General features: G+C 35.8%; 3 protein-coding genes and 1 non-coding gene across 5 annotated transcripts; 2 read left to right on the forward strand and 2 right to left on the reverse strand.

Moving 5' to 3' along the window:
- Positions 1–1,366: 1,366 nt before the first annotated feature.
- LOC122289851 (probable purine permease 11) lies at positions 1,367–3,124 on the forward strand. Of its 2 annotated transcripts, XM_043097198.1 has the most exons (3): positions 1,367–1,757; positions 1,911–2,276; positions 2,457–3,124. In XM_043097198.1, exons 1-3 carry the CDS (start codon positions 1,721–1,723, stop codon positions 3,044–3,046), a joined length of 993 nt encoding a protein of 330 aa, XP_042953132.1. In that variant the 5' UTR covers positions 1,367–1,720; the 3' UTR covers positions 3,047–3,124. The 2 variants fall into 2 exon arrangements, with proteins under 2 accessions (XP_042953132.1, XP_042953131.1); XM_043097197.1 differs by having other exon boundaries at positions 1,372–1,757; positions 1,911–3,124.
- Positions 3,125–3,560: 436 nt separating this feature from the next.
- Positions 3,561–3,722, reverse strand: LOC122290656. The gene has a single exon (XR_006236515.1). It is a non-coding gene; the product is annotated as a U1 spliceosomal RNA (small nuclear RNA).
- An 879-nt stretch (positions 3,723–4,601) lies between these two features.
- On the forward strand, positions 4,602–15,040 carry LOC122289833 (phragmoplastin DRP1E-like). Its single transcript, XM_043097163.1, has 15 exons — positions 4,602–5,010; positions 5,209–5,272; positions 5,711–5,818; positions 8,399–8,500; positions 9,036–9,086; positions 9,195–9,256; positions 10,011–10,101; positions 10,233–10,297; positions 11,363–11,557; positions 11,664–11,783; positions 11,901–11,971; positions 12,421–12,646; positions 13,846–13,896; positions 13,984–14,352; positions 14,734–15,040. The coding sequence occupies exons 1-15, from the start codon at positions 4,867–4,869 to the stop codon at positions 14,860–14,862; spliced, it is 1,848 nt and encodes a 615-aa protein (XP_042953097.1). The 5' UTR covers positions 4,602–4,866; the 3' UTR covers positions 14,863–15,040.
- Positions 15,041–15,150: 110 nt separating this feature from the next.
- LOC122289834 (haloacid dehalogenase-like hydrolase domain-containing protein Sgpp) lies at positions 15,151–18,063 on the reverse strand. The gene is made up of 5 exons (XM_043097164.1): positions 17,741–18,063; positions 16,724–16,838; positions 16,357–16,508; positions 15,901–16,162; positions 15,151–15,483 (listed from the first exon to the last, which is right to left on the reverse strand). The coding sequence occupies exons 1-5, from the start codon at positions 17,776–17,778 to the stop codon at positions 15,316–15,318; spliced, it is 735 nt and encodes a 244-aa protein (XP_042953098.1). The 5' UTR covers positions 17,779–18,063; the 3' UTR covers positions 15,151–15,315.
- Positions 18,064–20,591: the final 2,528 nt, after the last annotated feature.

A 20,591-nucleotide genomic window follows, 5' to 3' on the forward strand; every position in this document is an offset into this window, starting at 1 on the left:
AGTGCAGATACAGTGATAAAGTAGGCGGGCAAATAGCCTGGAGGAGGGGGAAAAAAGAATTTTGCTACCTACTTTGGGAACATTGTTAAGAAAAATTGCTGGGGTGCAAAGCAATGGCATCACTTCAGGACAGCAGTTGCGACTGCAGTTGCAAGCTATGAAGAATGTAAAAAAGTATTTGGATAAAAATTGTAAGAAATCTTGATCAATTGGAACTCCTTTTTGATCTAAGCTAAAACGCCAAGAAAGGTACGATGATTCTCGGATCTCCTATCCTACTTTATTGGGAACTCTTGCTCTGTTGTGTACCTTGTTTAATCTAAGTGGGACTAATGCATCTAGTGACACTGCTCAGCTCTTCTGCATAAGCTGCACTGTGCAGCAGAACAACTCCTGTTATTCCTGTCTTGCTATCATTCACAGCACATCTATTTCTTTTTTATTGCATAAGGGCTATTCAGAACAAAAGCAATTCTGAATGTTGTTTGAGGAAGTTGGATAAAATACTCTTCCTCTAGCAATGGCATCACGGCATGCACTTATAAAAAGCTGTATTAATAACAATGCATAAGATATTAAACTGACAATAACTACTAAGCTATATAATACTAATAATAGTCAAGAGGGCAGAGGCTATTAAGAAAGCTATGCCTTGTTTTTTCTTTCTCTGTTGTTTATAGTACAAAGCTGCTCCAAACCCTTTGTCATCTTTGACCGATGCGGGGGACTAATATATTTTTTTTGACCAATTGGAGCACCATTGATTTGTAAGTATAAGAATACAACATAAACAACTATACTTATAATTGTATCTACGTCAACATTGAAGTCATCCAAAATACGAATTACTTCGTGCTGTTTTCCACAAGGCATAGCATTAAAAATGTGGAAATCACCCCAATTTTCCAAGTCTCTGCAAAATAGTTCATGTTGGTTTTTATTCTGCACCCATGGTGACTTGAGCAGCAACCTCCTCCTAAAGACTAAGAAAAGATTGTATTACAAAATCATGATGTCTTTTAGCAGCAGAAGTAAGAACTAGCTCTTATTGATTGGCCTCTTGACACCTTGACTTCAGCAATTTTTTCAACCAAACAAATCCCTTTCAAACCAAAACATTTGACAAACTTGGCACCTTTTTGTTAGCTCTATTAGACAATCCACATCTACAAGTGGGAAAAAAAATGATAATCATCATCTTTTTATCGTCTTTTTCTTAACATTGGTATTAAATGATTGCTTGACAAGTGAAACATATTAAAGAATTTTTTATTGATTTAATATCGTTTCATTGGACGATGAAAAGAAGGTAAATAAAAAAAAAAAAAAAATAGTAGCATAACTCCAAAGGGAAAATTGGCAGCTAACCAATTTTGACCGGTATTCTACAAGCCAGCTCACCTTGATTTTCCGTGAGAGTCTGACACTCTTGTGGTCTCCAAACCTGAGTCTAATGCATGTGAGCAGGTTCCAAATGAGCCAAGGCGGATATCCGCCGTATTAAGTCAACTTTGGTTGGTTAGCTTCTTGAGTTTTTTAAGAGAAGTTCAGCGGATGAGTGCGTGCATAAAGTAGTGTAGATTGAAGCAGTTAATCTTAAGTTGACCCTTTCAGAGGTCTTCTGTAATGCTTCATCAAGATCGTTGTTAGAAGTACATAACAACAGAAGAAAGAGGAGCTTATATTTGTGTTGATCTAGTCTGTAATTATCTGAATCTTAATGGCGGTTGCACTCGAGCTGCAAGGAGAAACCCTAGGTCAGTCACTGACAAATTCACCGTTTTATTGTCGAACAACATGCATATATTTTTTTATTTTTTATTTATTTTGATCGTTTTCTCTGCACTGGGTCATGATTACATGGTGTAAAACATATCATCTAGTTTCTGTCTCTATCTGTGTATGATTAGGTGATGATCGAGAGCAAAGCTCACATGAGGGAACGTCTTTTACCAAACTGCTGCTACAACTTCCTAGGCTCAAACATTATAAGTGGTGGCTTCGTGTGGTCACCTATATTCTGTTTCTTCTTGCCGGCCAATCTGCAGCCACTCTCTTGGGAAGATTATACTATGATGAAGGTGGGAATAGCAAATGGATGGCAACATTTGTTCAATCAGCAGGCTTCCCAATTTTAGTTCCCCTCCTATTTTTGTTCTCACCATCCATAGCATCCACCTCAACCACTTCCTCAGACATTTCCTCTGCCACTGCCACACCACCACCTCTTTCGAAGCTCGCTTTACTCTACCTCGCCTTCGGCCTCCTATTGGCAGGTGATAACATGATGTATTCATATGGACTCTTATACCTCCCTGTCTCTACTTATTCACTTCTATGCGCAACCCAGTTGGCCTTTAATGCTTTCTTCTCCTTCTTCCTCAATTCACAAAAGTTCACACCTTTTATTTTCAACTCTCTAGTCCTTGTTACCATGTCAGCATCCCTTCTTGCAGTCAATGCTGACTCTGAAAACACTGATGCTGGAGTCCCTAAAGGAAAGTATGTAATTGGATTCCTTTGCACTCTCGGTGCATCTGCAACATTCTCATTATACCTCTCCCTAGTGCAGCTGTCTTTCCAGAAGGTAATAAAAAGGGAGACCTTCTCTGCTGTCCTGAATATGCAAATATACCCGTCGCTAGTCGCAACATGTGTGTGTGTCGCAGGACTTTTTGCAAGCGGAGACTGGAAAGTCTTGGGGAAAGAGATGAAGGAATATGGAAAAGGAAGGGTATCCTACTTGATGACTCTGATTTGGACGGCTGTGACATGGCAAATTTCTTCAGTGGGGATGTTGGGGTTGATCGTTGAGGTATCATCTCTCTTCTCCAATGTCATTGGTACATTGGCTTTGCCTGTTGTTCCCATTCTTGCAGTAATATTTTTCCACGACAAGTTGAATGGGGTGAAGGTGATGGCCCTGCTGTTAGCCATCTGGGGCTTTCTTTCTTACATCTATCAACATTACCTCGATGACTCTAAATCCCAGGCAAATAAAACCGGCAATGGTGAGCCTTCCGAGGCTGTCATAGAGGTCTGTTAATGGAACTACAATTATTATAAGAAAAGCTATGTAAAACCCAGGATTTTCATTGTGAAAAAGAAGAGAACTTTCTCTGCTGATGATTCTATCAGATACATTCCTTTTTAATTATCTGCTTCAGCATTTTATTCTATTCCCACCATCATCCAAGACCATAGTTATAAATAGTCAATGTGCGTTCTATGAATCAGTTTCGTGAGTATAGCTGAGTCTTATGGAAGATTGCAAGGTAGATTAGCAGACAGATTCGCAAAAGGAAGTGAGAAACATTATAAATCATGTACTGATGAACAACATCCGATTCAGATTCTTCACCACGGTTGGACACATTGACCGTCTGATCTATGTAGATCAATAGGATCGTATTTGTTTCCTATTCTCATCTCATACAGAGAATCGAGGAAGAGAATATCTTACCCAGAAAAGAAGGGATGAAAAAGTTGAAGAAACAACATATTGAAGACATCAACGTAATATTGACTCTGAAAGAAAACCTTTTGAGTTTGGTAAGTAGGCAGGGGCCGCGCGAACGCAGGCCCCCACTGGCACAAATTATGACGTAGGCTCTCCCACTTTGGGGAGACCTTAGGCGAGCACCCCTCCTGCGTGCAATGGAGGTCACTAGCCTAGGCCATGGCCCTTCTTGATCGACCATCGACCCCGTCCAGGTAAGTAAGTATCTCGGCTGCCCTCCCTTCTAATTTCTACGTGCTGCCTCCTACATATCCTTTCGTTTATTTCCGATGTGGGAATAGATGGCTTTTCTCCTCTCGGACTTCCAGCCCACGCCTAAAAGTGGCCCAGATTATTTAATCAATGAATAATAAATACTCTTTCTGCACTTAAAAGTTGTCTGGGCCTTGTTGGGCTTCTAAACGTCTAATCGAGCCCAGTTTTTGCTCTTTATTCGGCCCATTCGTCTTTTGGAGAAGCAATCCAAAGTGGGTTCCGCCAAAATAATATTCAAATGCTTCCAACTTTAAGAAGTGAAAAAATAAATAAATAAAATTGAAAAGGCATGAAGGCTTTAAAGAAGAAAACAATTTTTTGGAAGAAGTGCACGACCGTCTCTATCACCGACGAAGACATCTAAATAATAGACTTAAATATTGTAATAATATATTTTTAATTTATTATTTGAATTAAATGATCTATTTTAAAGAAAGCAAAAAATTGAGTAATAGAAAAGAAAAATAAATCATTGATAGAGATTATATGTCATAATTTAATTAAAAAAATAAAATTTAAAATATAAATTTTATAAATAAAATTTTAAATTTAAATGATATCGACGACGTATTTTTATGAATAATTATTACTAAGTTAGTATGTAAAATATATTATCCATATTATTTAAACAGTAAATTTTATTTTATAAATTAAATTAAATTATATAAATAGTTTATTATTAAATCGATATGTAAATTAATGTGCCTTTATCTATTATTTAAAAATAGAGTTTTTTTTTTTTAAAGGGTATAAGAAGTCTTAAAAAATGCATTGACCGGATTCAAAACGAGGATGATTGGATAGACTTTTTGAAAAAATAAACATTAAACGGAGCTAAACATGCGGCACGTCGAATCCACGAGACCACGCCCAACATTTTCTCCACCAGATCGTCACTCTCACTCACACATCCAAATCAGCAGAGAAATAAAATTTAAAATATTCAGAAAAATATTTTCAAACTTGCCGAGAAAACCACCACCGGCAAAATAGCTTTCCTTCTTCTTCTTCCCCTTCTCCTTCTTCTCTGCTGCGTCTCTGTCCCCCTCTTCCGTTCCTATACTTCTTCTTCTTTCTCTAGGGTTCGCAAGATGGGCGGCACTATGGAGAGCTTGATTTCTCTTGTGAACCGGATTCAGAGAGCGTGTACTGTCCTCGGTGACTATGCTGCTGCTGACACTGCTCTGCCTACTCTCTGGGAATCCCTTCCTTCTGTCATCGTCGTCGGTGGTCAGGTCAGGTCTTCTCTATCTCTCACTTCCTCTCTCTTTCTGCTAGTGTAACTGTTTGTTCGTATGCATATGCTTCTCTTCCTTTGTCCGTCTTTAAAGGAACGTAAGGGCTATGGCTCAGGTTTTTCTCTCTAGGTTTGTGTGCATGCATGATGCTTCTAGTGTGTTTGTGACTGTGATGTGTTTTGGGTGAGAGTGTAGAGTTCGGGAAAGTCGTCGGTGTTGGAGAGCATTGTCGGGCGTGATTTTCTTCCAAGGGGATCAGGTTGGTTTTTTTTGTTTGAATAATTTTCATATGCTCTTATATTGATTCCGAATTTTCAGTCTATTTGGTTGATGATAAATTGGATAAAAGGAAGACAAGCGAAAACTTTGACTCCTTTTTATGTTTGCTGTTGGCTTTTGTTCTTAAAGAATGATAATACTGCTGTAGTAGCCTTGGCTGATTAGAGTTTATTTTCTTTTTCTACTTCACTTTAATTTTTTTTTTCTTTTGAATTTTTTGAACTTAAATGGTTTTATCAGATCATTTTCCCCTACAAGCCGAATTATTTTAATTAATGAAAATTTTGCTCCAATAAAAGAAAAGAAATAAAAAAAATTAATAATTTGATGTTAACTGCATTTCCTTCTCCTTGGTTTTCCTTGTCTAATATAAAAGTTTTTGTTATTTGATAAACTGAATTTGGCCGGGGAGTTTCAGGGATTGTGACGAGGAGGCCTTTAGTGTTGCAGCTGCAGAAAACGGACCTGGGTCTACAAGACTACGCAGAGTTCCTTCACATGCCAAACAAACGATTTACTGATTTTTGTATGTCATTTCTTGGGTGATTGATGATCTATGGTTGCACCATTTTTTAGGTGGAATTGCTATTGCACTTAATTGGAATGATACCCTTTGATTGAATGGAGATATGATTACATGTTCTATTACTTATTTGTTTCCCTCGTACTTGTAATCTCGTATTTCTTGATGATTTTTGATTGCCTTCTGTTGACTTATTTCATGAAAGATGGCCCACTAATACTTCAGAATTCTACACATTTTTTTTTTTAATGTTTGAAATTCACTCACAAGATGGAATGTGGTAATGAATTTTAATATCTGTTATATATCACTCCTTTTGCTCTTCATATCTCTACTCCAGTTATTACTATGAACTGATCACGAGCACTGTTATCGTCCGAATTAGAAGCACAATCAATGTAATTTGTAATACCTTACTTGAGATTTTTTGCAATTTCAACATATATGATGTCAAGGGGTAATCATTCTGTTGTGTTCTAAAAGAGTAAAAAAATTTGTTATTTATTCAATTGGCCAACCCCTAGGCCTAGTTACCTTCATTCAAGATTTTAACTGAATTGAAAGTATAGATTCTCATTTCTATGGGCAATACTTTTTGTATATTCACTTACATGCTCACCTGGTCAGCTGTGGACTCATATCCTGGGTTATCTGATACATGGTCAAGTATGTGGGGTCGTGTATCAGGGATTTGCTCCCCAGGGGTCAGTCCAAAGAGGCTTACCTTGGTGAGGTTTCACATGATAAAAAAAATACTTACATTATCAATAATTTCTCTTTTGAGAGCCTTGTTTGGCTCACATATGTATGACTATTCTCAAACCCGTCCAGCTGTCTGCTTGGCTGCTAAGGATGTTTATTTCTTGCCTGCATTAGGCTTCCCGCATCCTTGATATTTTCTCTTTGCTAATAAGATCAATTTTTTACCGGGATGTTTGCACAAAAACTTGACAAAGGAATTGGATAAGAAACATGGTACTTCAACCCATACATTAAGGATTGTTTTTTCTTGATAAGTAAGAAGATATATTTTTCATATTGAAATAGGCATAGCCCAAGTAGACAGGAAGTATATAAGAGATTACACCTAGTTAGGAACTAGAAATGGATGCAAGGAAATCATGAAAGTTGGGCCCATCAAAACCTATAACAATGGCCCACATAAATAAAGTCTTCAAGAAAAACTTAAATTTTTCCAAAAAGCGCTCCCGATCGTCAAAATTTGGGTCATTCCTTTCCCTCCAAATTCACTAAAGGAGACAAATGGGAGCCATCTTCCACATAGCTGCTGAGGTATCCCCTTAATCCCTCTCCAACTAGCTGGTAGATCAACCACCCTCCCAGGCATAACCCATGCTAATCCCATTTTGCTGAAAAAATAATTCCACGAGGCTGTGCAAACTCACAATGTAGAAGTAGATGATCTAGTGTTTCACCACTATTTTTGCACATACAATACTAGTCAACAAGGATAAACCCATGTTTCCTTAGGTTGTTAATGGTGAGGATCTTTCCTAGGGATGCAGTCCAAACAAAAGAGCAGTCTTAAGAGGCACTTTGCTTCTCTAAATGCTTTTCCAAGGAAAGTGGTTACTAGTCTGACTAGCAATGACCTCATAGAAAGAGTGTACAGAGAAGTTCCCTTTACCAGGTGGAGTCCAAACAATCTTATCCACCACTGCATCACTAATTCCAAAGGCGTATGGCAAGTTAAAAAATTCAGCAAAGACACCAACCTCTCAATCATGTGCCTCCCTAATGAAGTTGGAATTCCACTGTTGTGAGCCATTAGTAATTTCCCTCCAATCGGCCACCAAAGCATCTTGTTCCTGTGCAATTCTGAAAATAGAGGGATAAGCATCCTTAAGTGCCTTATCTCCAACCCAATAATCATGCCAAAAACTAATCCTATTATCATCAGTCTAGTGTGTCCAGAAAAGAACCCCAGCCTTTCTGGATATTTTTCCTTAACCCCCCCCCGGCCCAAAAAAGAAACAACAATTACTCCCATACTTAGTATCAATCACCACCTTCTATAATGCTTCCCTCTCCTAATTTTATCTCCACATCTATTTTCCTAAGAGAGCCTTGTTGAAGACCCTCAAATTGCGAACCCCCAACCAGCCACCCCTCACTGGAAAGTACTCCTTGTCCCAACTAACTCTCTCTCTCTTTCTTGCTAAATTGTTTTGTTAAAATTGTTACGTACGAAAAAAAATGTTTTGATATGTTAAAGTTTATTGGTACAACAAAAATTGTAATATGACATGTTCACATTCAGAATATTCCAACATTTTCAAGGTAATGTCAAAGTTGATTTGTTAATCATTATATATTTGTTACAATCCATATATTTTCAAGCTATAATTCTTTACTGATATTTTTACTTTGGGTATCTAACTTGTTATTGTAGTAGCTATTATAGTAATCTATGTTGTTTCTGATGCATTACACTCAAATCTTGCTTGGAAATATAAGTTTAGAGATTGTTTAGCATTGCTTTGTGCGGTTGCTGTGATTTTTATAAATTAAGAAGTGGAAAGTGCACTTTGAATATGTTGTTTGACTGTCTCTTTTCTGTAGCTATGGTTCGAAAGGAAATTCAGGATGAGACCGATAGATTGACTGGGAAGTCGAAACAGATTTCTCCTGTTCCTATTCATCTCAGTATCTACTCCCAAAATGGTAATTGAATCCAGACTTTGAGTTAGGAGTAAAGAATAATAAGTTTTCCTTGTTTTCTCTGATGCATGGTATTTTTTGGATCTGTTATCTATGAAACCACAGATGACAGCTATTTTTTAATGATTGACTGGTTTTTGTTTTCGTAATTCTTGACGAGTATGCATCATAGATGAGGCTCCTAGGTATCTGTGATCTCAATTTTCAGAAGTGTATTGAAGTCATTGCAGTGCTACAGTATGTATTCTCTAGGAGAGAATTATAGCATTTGGAGCGACCCAAAATCTCTCTTGTGAACAGAGACTGGGATTTAAATCCCACTATATACATAGATAATAATTAATAAGCTTATATCCCCTGGTCACTCTCCAAACATTTTCCTAGCAATAATTCTGATCATATGTTTATCTGCTGCTGTTCTGCATACCAAGCAGATTAAAGTGTTTATATATATACACACTTTTACTTTATATGCAAATTGTCGTAATGTCCTGGAGTCATTTACATTGTCTGACAAGTGCAGTTTATTTTCTGGCAGTTGTCAACTTAACATTGATAGATTTGCCCGGTTTAACAAAGGTTGCTGTAGGTATGCTTCTTTAGATTCCCCTCTCCTGCTTAATTGGATTTATCCATGTTGTACGTTTCATTTTTATTAACCTAAGTTCTGAAAACCTGAGGTGTTTGGTATTTCTAGAGGGACAGCCAGAGAGTGTTGTTCGGGATATTGAAAACATGGTTCGCTCATATGTTGAGAAGGTAATAAGAAAGGACTTCTATTTTCTTTTTCTCATTCAACTTACGAGTTTATATCTATTAACATCATTCTTATTATTGACTTCATGACTCTATTTTATGTGTTTTGCACATAAATCTTAACTAGAAGACAGTAAGTAAGAAGAATATAATGAGTGGCCCTATTCTCTAAGTTCTATTTACTATGTAATTCTGGGAGATTGTTCTTTTCATCTATATTCACTCATTTGTCTCAATTTTACAACGGATAACCTTAGAACTGTGAGCTACAGAGTAAACCAGGGAAGAGGCTATCATGAGGGAAGGTCATTTATTAAAGCATACTTGTATGTTGTATACTTGTTTAAATAACTTGCTCCTTGATTTATGTTTGACAAGTTCTAATTTCATAACTACATAAGCTGCCTTTGAAAACCTTTATGTGCAAAGAACTGTAGAACCACCTTTTTAATACACATTACAGATCTACGGAGGAAAGTTGCCATAAAATCTAATCAAGGAAATTAGATTTACGAAGGAGTGTTGCCTTATATTTCCTGTAGAAACTGGTTTCTCACTTAAATTTCAAATAATCCATTTGGTTGCTACTTATTTTTGATGTTGCAAAGAAAGCTGATTGATTGTTATATTATGTGTTTAAATTAATATGCCATGCTTTTAAATTGATTGGCTGTATAGTCTATTGAAGTTCTGAGTAGCTTAATTGGTTTGAGTTCTTTACTAGTTATTTAAAAAACTTATGTTTCTTGGATTGCAGCCAAATTGCATTATTCTGGCCATAACTCCAGCCAATCAAGATATAGCAACCTCTGATGCCATCAAGCTTGCAAGGGAAGTTGATCCAACAGGTATATTTTCTGTACATTGTCTGTGGTTATCTCTAAGTTCTACGCATATATGAATGTAGCTCTGTAAATATGCTTCCATGATTCTTCTTTTGGTTTTTCTTTAATATAGAGATCACATGTTTTGTTTTTAGGTGAAAGGACATTTGGTGTGTTGACAAAGCTTGATTTGATGGATAAAGGAACAAATGCTTTGGAAGTAAGAACTCATGCCTTCTCTTTTCTAAAGGGTTTGGCTTTAAATTCTTGACACTTAATTTTGGCTGGAGGCTATATGAAGTTTCTAGTGCATCTCTATCAAATGCAGATGAGGAATTGCTGAAGATGTTTCTCATTTTATTTTGGATGATATTCTACGCTTGCTTAATATGCAATAAAGTAGAACCCTACAAGCCCCTCTTGAGTAGTTGACGTAAGATAAACATTAGGCAACTTGTGACTACATTATGACTATATGTTCTCTCTCTCTCTCTCTCTCTCTCTCTCTCTCTCTCTCTCTCTCATTTTCATAACTGTATGCTCTGAATCACACCAAACTCAATTTTTGATAGAAGTTTAGAAGATACAGTTGACTCAATGATTGCTTTTGTGTTCTGCACTCCATGTAGGGAAGGAGTGTTATTGTTTGCCCAAAAGAGCCCTACATAAATATGCTGTCTTTATATCATTTTAAATATTTTAGTTTTTGAAATGTCTTAACATATATTTTCATTTTTGCTTATTAAAAAAAACACATGTCCATTTTCTAAAAGTTGAAGTTCGTTTTTCTTTGACTTCCTGTACAGAGCTTACCTTTTTTTCTCTGAGAATGAAAACAACATTCTTGTTAAAATTTGTGTTACCTCTAATGTAAAATAAATGATCTATACGAGATTTCTTTATTCATATATTTATATTGGGACAAACGTATTAGTTTTTAGTTTGTCAGAATCTGTTAGGAAGTTGATTACTGAAGTGGTCATTTTTATTTATTAGTTACACGTGTACCAGGTGGGCCTTGAGTAACACTGGAAAAAGTTGAAGGGTTCCAAAGCATCCAAAGCTAGAAAATTGCATTTAGATTGATTGTTTCCCTTGTACCTTTATAAATCACTTATATTAGTTTTTCTTGGTTATTGTAATTGTTAATTTCTCTGTTCCCTCTGCATTTTTTGTAATTTATGCAAACTTGGCAGAATGAAAACGCTATTCTTCCAAGTAAACACATTGATGCAAAAAAGTTTGATGCCCTAAATGTGCGTTTTCTTTCCATGTTATTTTGAAGGTTCTTGAAGGAAGAGCTTATCGGCTTCAACACCCTTGGGTTGGAATTGTAAACCGTTCACAGTCTGATATAAATAAAAATGTTGACATGATTGCTGCCCGGTGGAGGGAGCATGAGTTCTTTGCCAGGAGTACTGATTATGCACACTTATCCAGCAAAATGGGCTCTGAATATCTTGCAAAAATTCTTTCAGAGGTTTTGTTTATCCTGTCTATCTTCATCTCTAATGTGATGAATAGCTTACTACTATTTTTTCTAACTCTATATAATGGCTGGTTATGCTTTGAACTTGTCATCTCAGTATTTAGAATCTGTAATTAAAGCTCGCATACCAGGCATCTCATCGTTGATTAACAGAAGCATTGATGAACTTGAAGCAGAGTTAAACCATCTTGGTAGGCCAGTTGCCATTGATGCTGGGGTGAGAAACTTGTCTATGAGTTTATTATTTATTATTGAGTTTTTCTTTTCATTTTTGATGTTGTAATAAGAATTGAGTAAGAATATTGACTCCTATTATTTTGATGGTACATATCAGGCCCAGTTGTATGCTATCCTAGAGTTATGCCGTATATTTGATCGAATATTCAAGGAGCATTTAGACGGAGGGTAATGTACCATGCTCTGTTTCTTCTTTTCTTCTGTTTGTTTAACTCTCATCTCAGCTGCTAGATGAGAGCCAATTAAATAGATGAATTTAGATGGCAAACTGAATTCATATGTCTGAACACATTTAGATCTTAATTCAGGATTGTGGAACTTATTCTTGTGTATTTGTTTGTATGTATGCTGATATGTTTTCCTTCACACTATAGATAATTACCTTCGACTAGCAAAATTGAATAGATTACTGTTTGAAAAACCATTTGCCTAACAACCAGGAGCTGTTAATTACATAAATGCTTTGTTTGATTTGTTATGTTTATCTGTTAAGATGAAGTTGGCATCTGATCATATTCTAATTCTAATTTTAGTAAGCATGATATATACCTGGTAATATTGGAGTAGGGAAGTGCAGATAATATGCTCATGCCAATATTTCTTTGCTAAAATCTCAGGCGATCAGGTGGTGATCGGATTTATGGAGTTTTTGAACACCAGCTACCTGCTGCTTTGCAGAAGCTTCCATTTGACCACCACCTTTCACTGAAAAATTTAAGGAAAATGGTTTCAGAAGCAGATGGGTACCAGCCTCATCTTATTGCACCTGAGCAAGCGTATCGACGCCTCATTGAGAGTGCACTTAATTACTTCAGAGGCCCAGCAGAAGCTTCTGTAGATGCCGTAAGTGGTTTTGTCTTTATTTCTTCTTGTTCTCATGGTTGATGGGCTGTGCCTGGGGCTTGTTTTTTAATTGTTTTCTCCTTGGGGATTCAGGCCTACGAGTTTCACGAGATATTTTCTTTTTCCCCTTCTCAGAGTGATTGCCGACTAAGGGGTGACAAATGTATATTATACAATATGGGTCAACCCAAACACAACCCGTTAAGCTTAACGGGTTAGATTTCCAAACCCTTACATGACCCATTTAAATAACATGACGATCCAACCCGTTTTGGCACTTTATGAATTAATTAAAAATATATCAACACTATACGACCCGTTTATGTAAATGGGTTGAATTGACTCAAATAATCCATTTGACCCAATCAACATAATTTCACATAAAATTTAAAATCACAATATCTCCCAAAAATATAAAACTCATTACATAAGTCTAAAATTACAATCCAAACATTAAAAACAGCAAAATTACATTCCATATGAAGTATGGGAGGCAGTCATGACTTATGAGAATTGACTCAATTGAGAACTAAGAGAGACACTCAATATATTTGAAGATGAATATGAGATTGTGAGGGAGTTTGAGTTAGAGTGCGGCGGGAGTAGGGTTTTTTTAGTTTTTAGGTATAAGGGTAAAAAAGTAAATTTAACTTTCTTAACGGGTTGACCTGTTATTGACTCGTTAAAAAATTGTGGCTTAACAGGTCAACCTGTTTTGACCCCAACCCGTTAAGGTTAAATCCAAACCTACTTTTATTGTATCGTGTTCATGTTAAGTTAATGGGTCGTGTCACATTTTGCTACCCTTACAACTGCCTCAAAGGACCAAGATTTATTCTTTGGAGGCCAGGGCTAGAAGGAGGGCCGCCCGCAGGGGGGGGGTAATAGTATCATGTCTAAAATTATCTCACATTCTCATACATTGAGGTCTCCAAAAGTAATTTATATTAAATTAGATTGTTAAAAATGTTCTCTTACATGCTATTGCAAGGGTATATTTTTTGTTTCCCCCACTACGAAAAAAACAATTAAATGTTTCATTGCGGGCTTTGCCAAAATTTTACAACAAGCATTACAGATGTAATCCTCTTTTTGCTGAGGCCTGTGCACCCTGAGATTAGTCGGGACGCCGTACCCAGACACCTAGTGCCAATAAAAAAATATAATCCACTTTTGTTTTTGGGATTATGATATTCCAGGTTCACGTCATATTGAAGGAAATTGTTAGAAGGTCAATTGGAGAAACCCAGGTTTGAAATTAATAAATTTACCAGTTTCAAAGTAGCAGCAGTTTACTGGCAAGGGAAGATCTAAGTTGGTTTTTTGGAATGGTACAGGAGTTGAAACAGTTTCCAACCCTTCAAGCTGAAATAGCAGGAGCTGCCGTTGAAGCATTGGAGAGATTCAGGGAAGATAGTAAGAAGACAACTTTGCGATTAGTGGAAATGGAATCTTCATACATGACTGTGGATTTCTTCAGGAAACTTCCGCAGGAAGTGGAGAAGGGAGGAAACCCTGCTGCCTCCTCTGCAGAACGATATACTGAAGGCCACTTCCGCAGGATAGGATCAAATGTTTCCTCTTATGTTCAGATGGTGTCAGAGACACTGAAGAATACCATTCCAAAGGCTGTGGTTCATTGTCAAGTGAGGGAAGCCAAGCGGTCTTTACTCGATCATTTTTATACTCAACTGGGCAAAAAGGAGGTATCCAGCAATAACTCCCTACCCTTTGTGCTGAAATTAGATTTTGATAAACCCATTTCAAACAGAATATTGTAAATTGATGAATAACAGGTTCCTTGGGCCTACTGACAATGGAATTATCTTCAGACATGCCTAATTGAATTTGATACATAATGCCATTCGTAAAGTACCTTCTACGGATCTAACACAATTGTTTTACTAATCCCTGGTTGCTTTATTGACATATTCATGCATCATATGTTGTCACTTAAAAATTACTTGAGAGAGGTAGGCATGGATGATAGTTAGTTGTACCAAACCGAGTTCTATAATACATTACAAGGAGCTACAAAAGAAGGATGGCAGAATTTTTATCAAGTGGTTTTTTCGTTTATTGTGCAGGGCAAGCAACTCGCAGAACTGTTAGACGAAGAACCTGCATTGATGGAAAGGAGGCAGCAATGTGCGAAGAGGCTCGAGTTATACAAATCTGCAAGGGATGAGATTGATAGAGTAGCCTGGTCCAGATGAGGTGAATTGTGCATGTGGTAAGGAAATCCGTACATAAAATCTATGATAATACCGAGGAACATGCTAATAAGGATTGGACTATCAGTTTTCTCTACCAGCATTATTTTCAAATATATATTGATGTATTTGTATTAAAATGCTGGTTTTTTAGAGGATCATGATAGCCTTGAGTTGATCATCCCAAGTTTGTTAGCTATTACATTGATTCATGGAGGTTTCAGGTAGATTGCTCATGTACTCAATAATCCATCGCATTCTCGATCTTGTTCTGGCTAATTAACACACATGGAAGTAAAATTTACTTTTATTTAATCGTTGACCAAATAGAAATATATCAATAGCACGTCAAGTAGCTACACCTCGAGGACCCAAGAGATCCTTTACAAATTATTTACCCATTTTGAGTTTAGTGTGGAAATGTCTATAAACTGCTTTGTGTACTGTGGATGTTCCTCATTTCTTATCGATCTCTTCTAAAGCTGCCCACAATTTTGGGTCATCATAATCCTTTACAAGGAGGGCAGGCCTTGCTTTAATCAGAGTGTGTTCAGGGCTTCTGGTAGTTATACCAACAACCGGCATCCCAGCTGCCACTCCTGCTTTAATTCCTGAAAAAGAGTCCTGCCAGAGCCAAAAAAATATGGGATTTGCTACATACAGTCGGCAAATGCAGTCGGCGTGCAGTCGGCTGTACGGAATGAATAAAAAAAAAATTATAAAATTTTTTTTTTATATTCAGGGGACCTACATAAATAAAAAAAAGTTATAAAAATAATTTTTTTTTTCATGTAGGTCCGTATTAATTCACTTTTTTACAGCCGATTGCACGCCGACTGCATCTGCCGACTGCAAAAAGTATTTCTCAAAAAATATACCAAATTTCAGAGATCAGAGAGATATAGACACTAACATGCTGTCATCTATTTCTTTGAATAGTAGAAAATATTTGGATTAGAAAATTGTTGAGGAGCCTAATCCAAATTTCAAGGAGCATCCACTATACCTCTGAAATGTATATGACCTGAGATGAAAACGTACCTCAAATACAAAAGTGTGATCCTTTGTTACATGGAGTACTTCAAGGGCCTTCAAGAAGGGATCTGGATATGGCTTGGCACGGTCACAATCACTCCCGAGAATGACAGCATCGAAAAAATCTGACAGCCCGAGCTTTGATATCATGAGTTCAGCATTTGGTTTTGGTGCATTGGTAACTGCTGCTCGTTTCAAGCCTCGATCTTCAATCCATTTTTTCACTTTATAAAGGCCATTCACAGCTTTCAATTGTTCTTCTGCCAATCTACGTTGTTTCATTAAAGAAAGTCTATGTAGAAGCTTTAAAGAAATTGCAAGCAGGGAAATACAAAGAAAGTCTATGTTCTTCGTTCTAAACTTTATCATCTCAAGTTAAATTTGTTACGTGACATATTTCAGAATATATATAACATGAATATCTAGAATGAAGAGAGGCTTTACTCGAGAATTATAATGTACCTCCGAAAAATGACTTCCTTATCGTCTGTGGACTTTAAGCCCCGTTGAACATCATCAGGGAAGAGTAACACAGCAATATCATCATTATGCTTGCCAGAAATATTCTCCATGTAGAATTCCTCTGTAATTGGAACTCCTCCATTAAAACCAATCTGTACACCACCACAAATTAGCCATAAACCTATTTCTTCATTGTGGATTTGATTGCTTTTTCCTCACATATTTTAAGTTAAAGAAAATGTGTGGTGTGGAAGAACGTGATTTAAAGAAATGTAGAGACATGAATTATGAATAAAAAATCTATGTATTTTTTGAGATTTTATTTTATTTTTTTTTGCTGATAAGGTAGTGAAAGAAATTCCAGTACCCCTTGAAGCATTTCACGGAAGGCATGGTAATGGAGTGGATCTGAATCACATAAAGTTCCATCCACATCAAATAGTACTGCTTGAAGAGGGGCAAGTGCAGCAAGAGAACTTTTGCTGCAGGTTTCACAAAATAAAGGCAATGAGGCAAAGTACTGCAACCAAGTGACATTAAAAAAAAATGTGGTTCTTTAATGTTTCAGAGAATATTTGAAAGATCAGCAGCACATCAAGAGGTCAATTCATCCCTTAAATTAAGGGAGATGCATCCCTTAATTTTGGAGACTATTTGTCATATACCCAACCAAAGGGTCCTCATCTCATGGTTGATATAAAAGCATAGAGATGAGTTGGACACTTGTTTTGTCAAACTGGGGTCATTTCTCCTGAATTACCAGAATCACATTTGCATTTGCAAGAAACTTCTTACCGAGGGTCCAGGCATCTCTAAAATTAGTCGAGACTTCGGTTCCGAATATCCGATGTCAATAAAAAACAATATTATTTTTTGAAAGAACAAAATAAGATGTCACTGAAAACACAATGAAAGTACAAAGTACCAACAAAAAAGCTAGCAACTTAGAATTTTGTTATGTGCATTGCTGATCAACAGGGTATCACAACGACAATTAATGGTCGTTATTATTTGGAGAGTTCTTATAAGCTATAATATGAGAAGTAGTTTATGGACAGAATCAAAGGAGATGGCATGAACTTTTTTAGGAGAACTCAAAACAATTAGTCCATCTCCAAAGCTAGCACGAAAACAATGATGAACGTGAACCGATCGAGTGAAGAACTGGATTTTGATGTATCAAAAGAGAAAGACAAGCCTTAATCGACGGAATTGAGCAATAAAGCTTTTGCCCATGATTTCAACAAAGCTAACCTTTTAACAGTGCCAGAATGTATGTTACAGAAAGACTAAGAACAACATGTACAGATTAGAATTTTAATTGCTGCCACTTTCATAGAAAGATCAGTACACCTCAAAGCATAAACAGAGGAGGAAAGTTTACCAGTCCACAGACTTTTCACCACATGATGGGGTTGTCATTGTTTGATGGGTCAGAGGTGGATGTTTACAAGCTGTGTTGTCTTTGCCAATATATGTTTTAAGAACTGGGTACTTGCGTAGGAGCCGAGTGAAGACTACAGGGGTTAAAACATGAAGAGGAATGAGTGAATGGAAGGAAAATAAAATAAAATATATGTATGTTCGATGAATCTACCAAAAATTAATCTCAAATGCGAGTTGATTTCCTTTTGGATTTCTTTATGTTGGATATATGACAAAATATGGAAAATCTGCTCCAGAACTTTCAACGAAATTATCGGCTCCCTTATTCTTGGTAATGGCACACGTACCTTATCTTTTATCTCAAATGAGTCCTGTATCTCTAGTTCCTGGAAAATGTTTCCGATCGAAGTTGATGGCTTCAAACCAACCAGTCCCGGCCACCTGGCAGGTGGCAGCCACATCAAGCTGTCATTTCCTTTCTTACACGTTTATTATTCCTTTCTTTTTTGTATGATAAAAATTATGGTACCCCGTGTTAAGTTAGAACTCAAGTTGGCCTTTTCCTCTTCAGAGTCCAAATTCCAAGTTTCACGCTTCTCTCCTTTTTCTGTTCGTTGTCTAGGCAGTACATGATGACTTCGTTAGTTTCACCTATATATAAGTTGAGAAGCCGAGAGAGAGAGAGAGAGAGAGAGAGAGAGAGAGAGAACACAGGTTTCAATATTCAGAAACAGCACTGCTTGCCATAATCATTTGGTTATGGGATTAATTTAAAGCTAAGGTATCTTGTTGTCAACTTCAGCTCCTTATGCCCATTTTGCACCAAGTTCTAAAATTAGGCATTGTAGCATAACACAGCAGGGAGAGAAGAAGGTTATGTTGCATGCATACATGCTAGCTATCTAGGAGTCAATCTAATTGTCTAACTCAAAAGACAATTAGATTGACATTGTATCTAAGTGATTAACATCTCTTGATGTCCAGTGAAAAAGAGATAAACATATGTATGAAGTGAATCTAGTGATATTTATTGAATATTTAATACTGTTTAAAAATTCTGTATCAATAAATAATATAAAGACCAATTTGATAGGACTTCTTCCTATACCTATAAATTTCATTGGACCCAAAACTGATACATTGGAAGAATCTTTTGGCTCTATGAATATCAAGTGGGTGCCAATTATCAAACTATAAGGAAATAGAAATTAGAATAGTAACCATAATTGCCAACCCGAAATTTGAAATTCGGTGCCTTTATGTGTCTATTGATCTCATTTGAGATCTCCGCTCCGACTCTGACAAGTCGGAGTCGGAGTCGGAGTCGGAGTTTTTTTCCCATGAAAAGTCGGAGTCGGAGTCCAGGCGGATCCGACTCCGACTCCGCTCCGATCCGACTCTGACTCCGACTTCCTATTCCGACTCCGACTCCGACTCCGCATCCGACTCCGCTCCGCTAGTGTACATATTTTATAAAAAAATATATGTGTTTTTCTATATAGTAATCATATAAATATAAATATAGTAACATCATTAGTTAAATCCAATAATATACTAGCAATTAGCACTAGTTATTAGTTATAAACTTATAGTAAATAAGTTAATAAATATTACTAATTTACTATATACTAATAGACTAATAGTATTAGACTATTAGTATATAGTAAATTACTAATATATATAATAGTATACTATTAGTTGTATATATTAAATTAATATCTTTAAGTTATTATCTATTAGTAATTTAGTACTAGTGTAGTGTTATCACATATTATTAGTTACTAGTTATTACATCTAGACTATCTAGTTATAAGTTATTAGACTATAGTAAATAAGTTAATAAATATTACTATATATTAATAGACTAATAGTATTAGTATTAGTGTATTACTAATATATAATATATATAATAGTATACTATTAGTTAATATATATTAAATTAATATCTTCTAAGTTATTATCTATTAGTATTAGTGTAACTAGTGTAACTAGTGTTATAGACATATTATTAGTTACTAGTTTTTACATCTAGACTATCTAGTTATTAGACTATAGTAAATAAATTAATAAATATTAATATTAGTTATATGTATATTAAATTAGTATCTTTAAGTTATTATCTATTAGTACTAGTCTAACTAGTGTTATTAGATATTATTAGTTACTAGTTATTACATCTAGACTATGATGACTATCTAGTTATTAGACTATAGTATATAAATTACTAAATATTACTAATTTACTATATATTAATAGACTAATAGTATTAGTATTAGTGTATTACTAATATATAATATATATAATAGTATATATTTTTACTAACTTAAATATATTTTTACTTACTTAAATATATTTTTACTAACTTGTTAAATATAGTTTTACTAACTTATTAATTTATTTTTACTAACTTATTAATATGTTTTTATTATTAATGGGTTTTCACTTCCCCCCCCCCCCCCACCATGATGACTATCTAGTTATTAGACTAGAGTATATAAATTAATAAATATTACTAATTTACTATATATTAATAGACTAATAGTATTAGTATTAATATTAGTGTATTACTAATATATAATATATATAATAGTATATATTTTTACTAACTTAAATATATTTTTACTTACTTAACTATATTTTTACTAACTTATTAATATGTTTTTATTATAAATGGGTTTTCACTTCCCCCCCCCAACAACAAGTGGCGTCGTTTGGGGTTAAAATAACCCCAAACGGCGCCGTTTCTGTGCAACCCTAATGGGTTTTCACTTCCCCCCACCCCCACAAACGGCGCCATTTGGGGTTAAAATAACTCCAAACAGTGCCGTTTCTGTGCAACTCATTAGGGT

Source organism: Carya illinoinensis, chromosome 12 (genome assembly GCF_018687715.1).
Source record: "Carya illinoinensis cultivar Pawnee chromosome 12, C.illinoinensisPawnee_v1, whole genome shotgun sequence".
In the NCBI taxonomy this organism is placed as follows: Eukaryota; Viridiplantae; Streptophyta; class Magnoliopsida; order Fagales; family Juglandaceae; genus Carya; species Carya illinoinensis.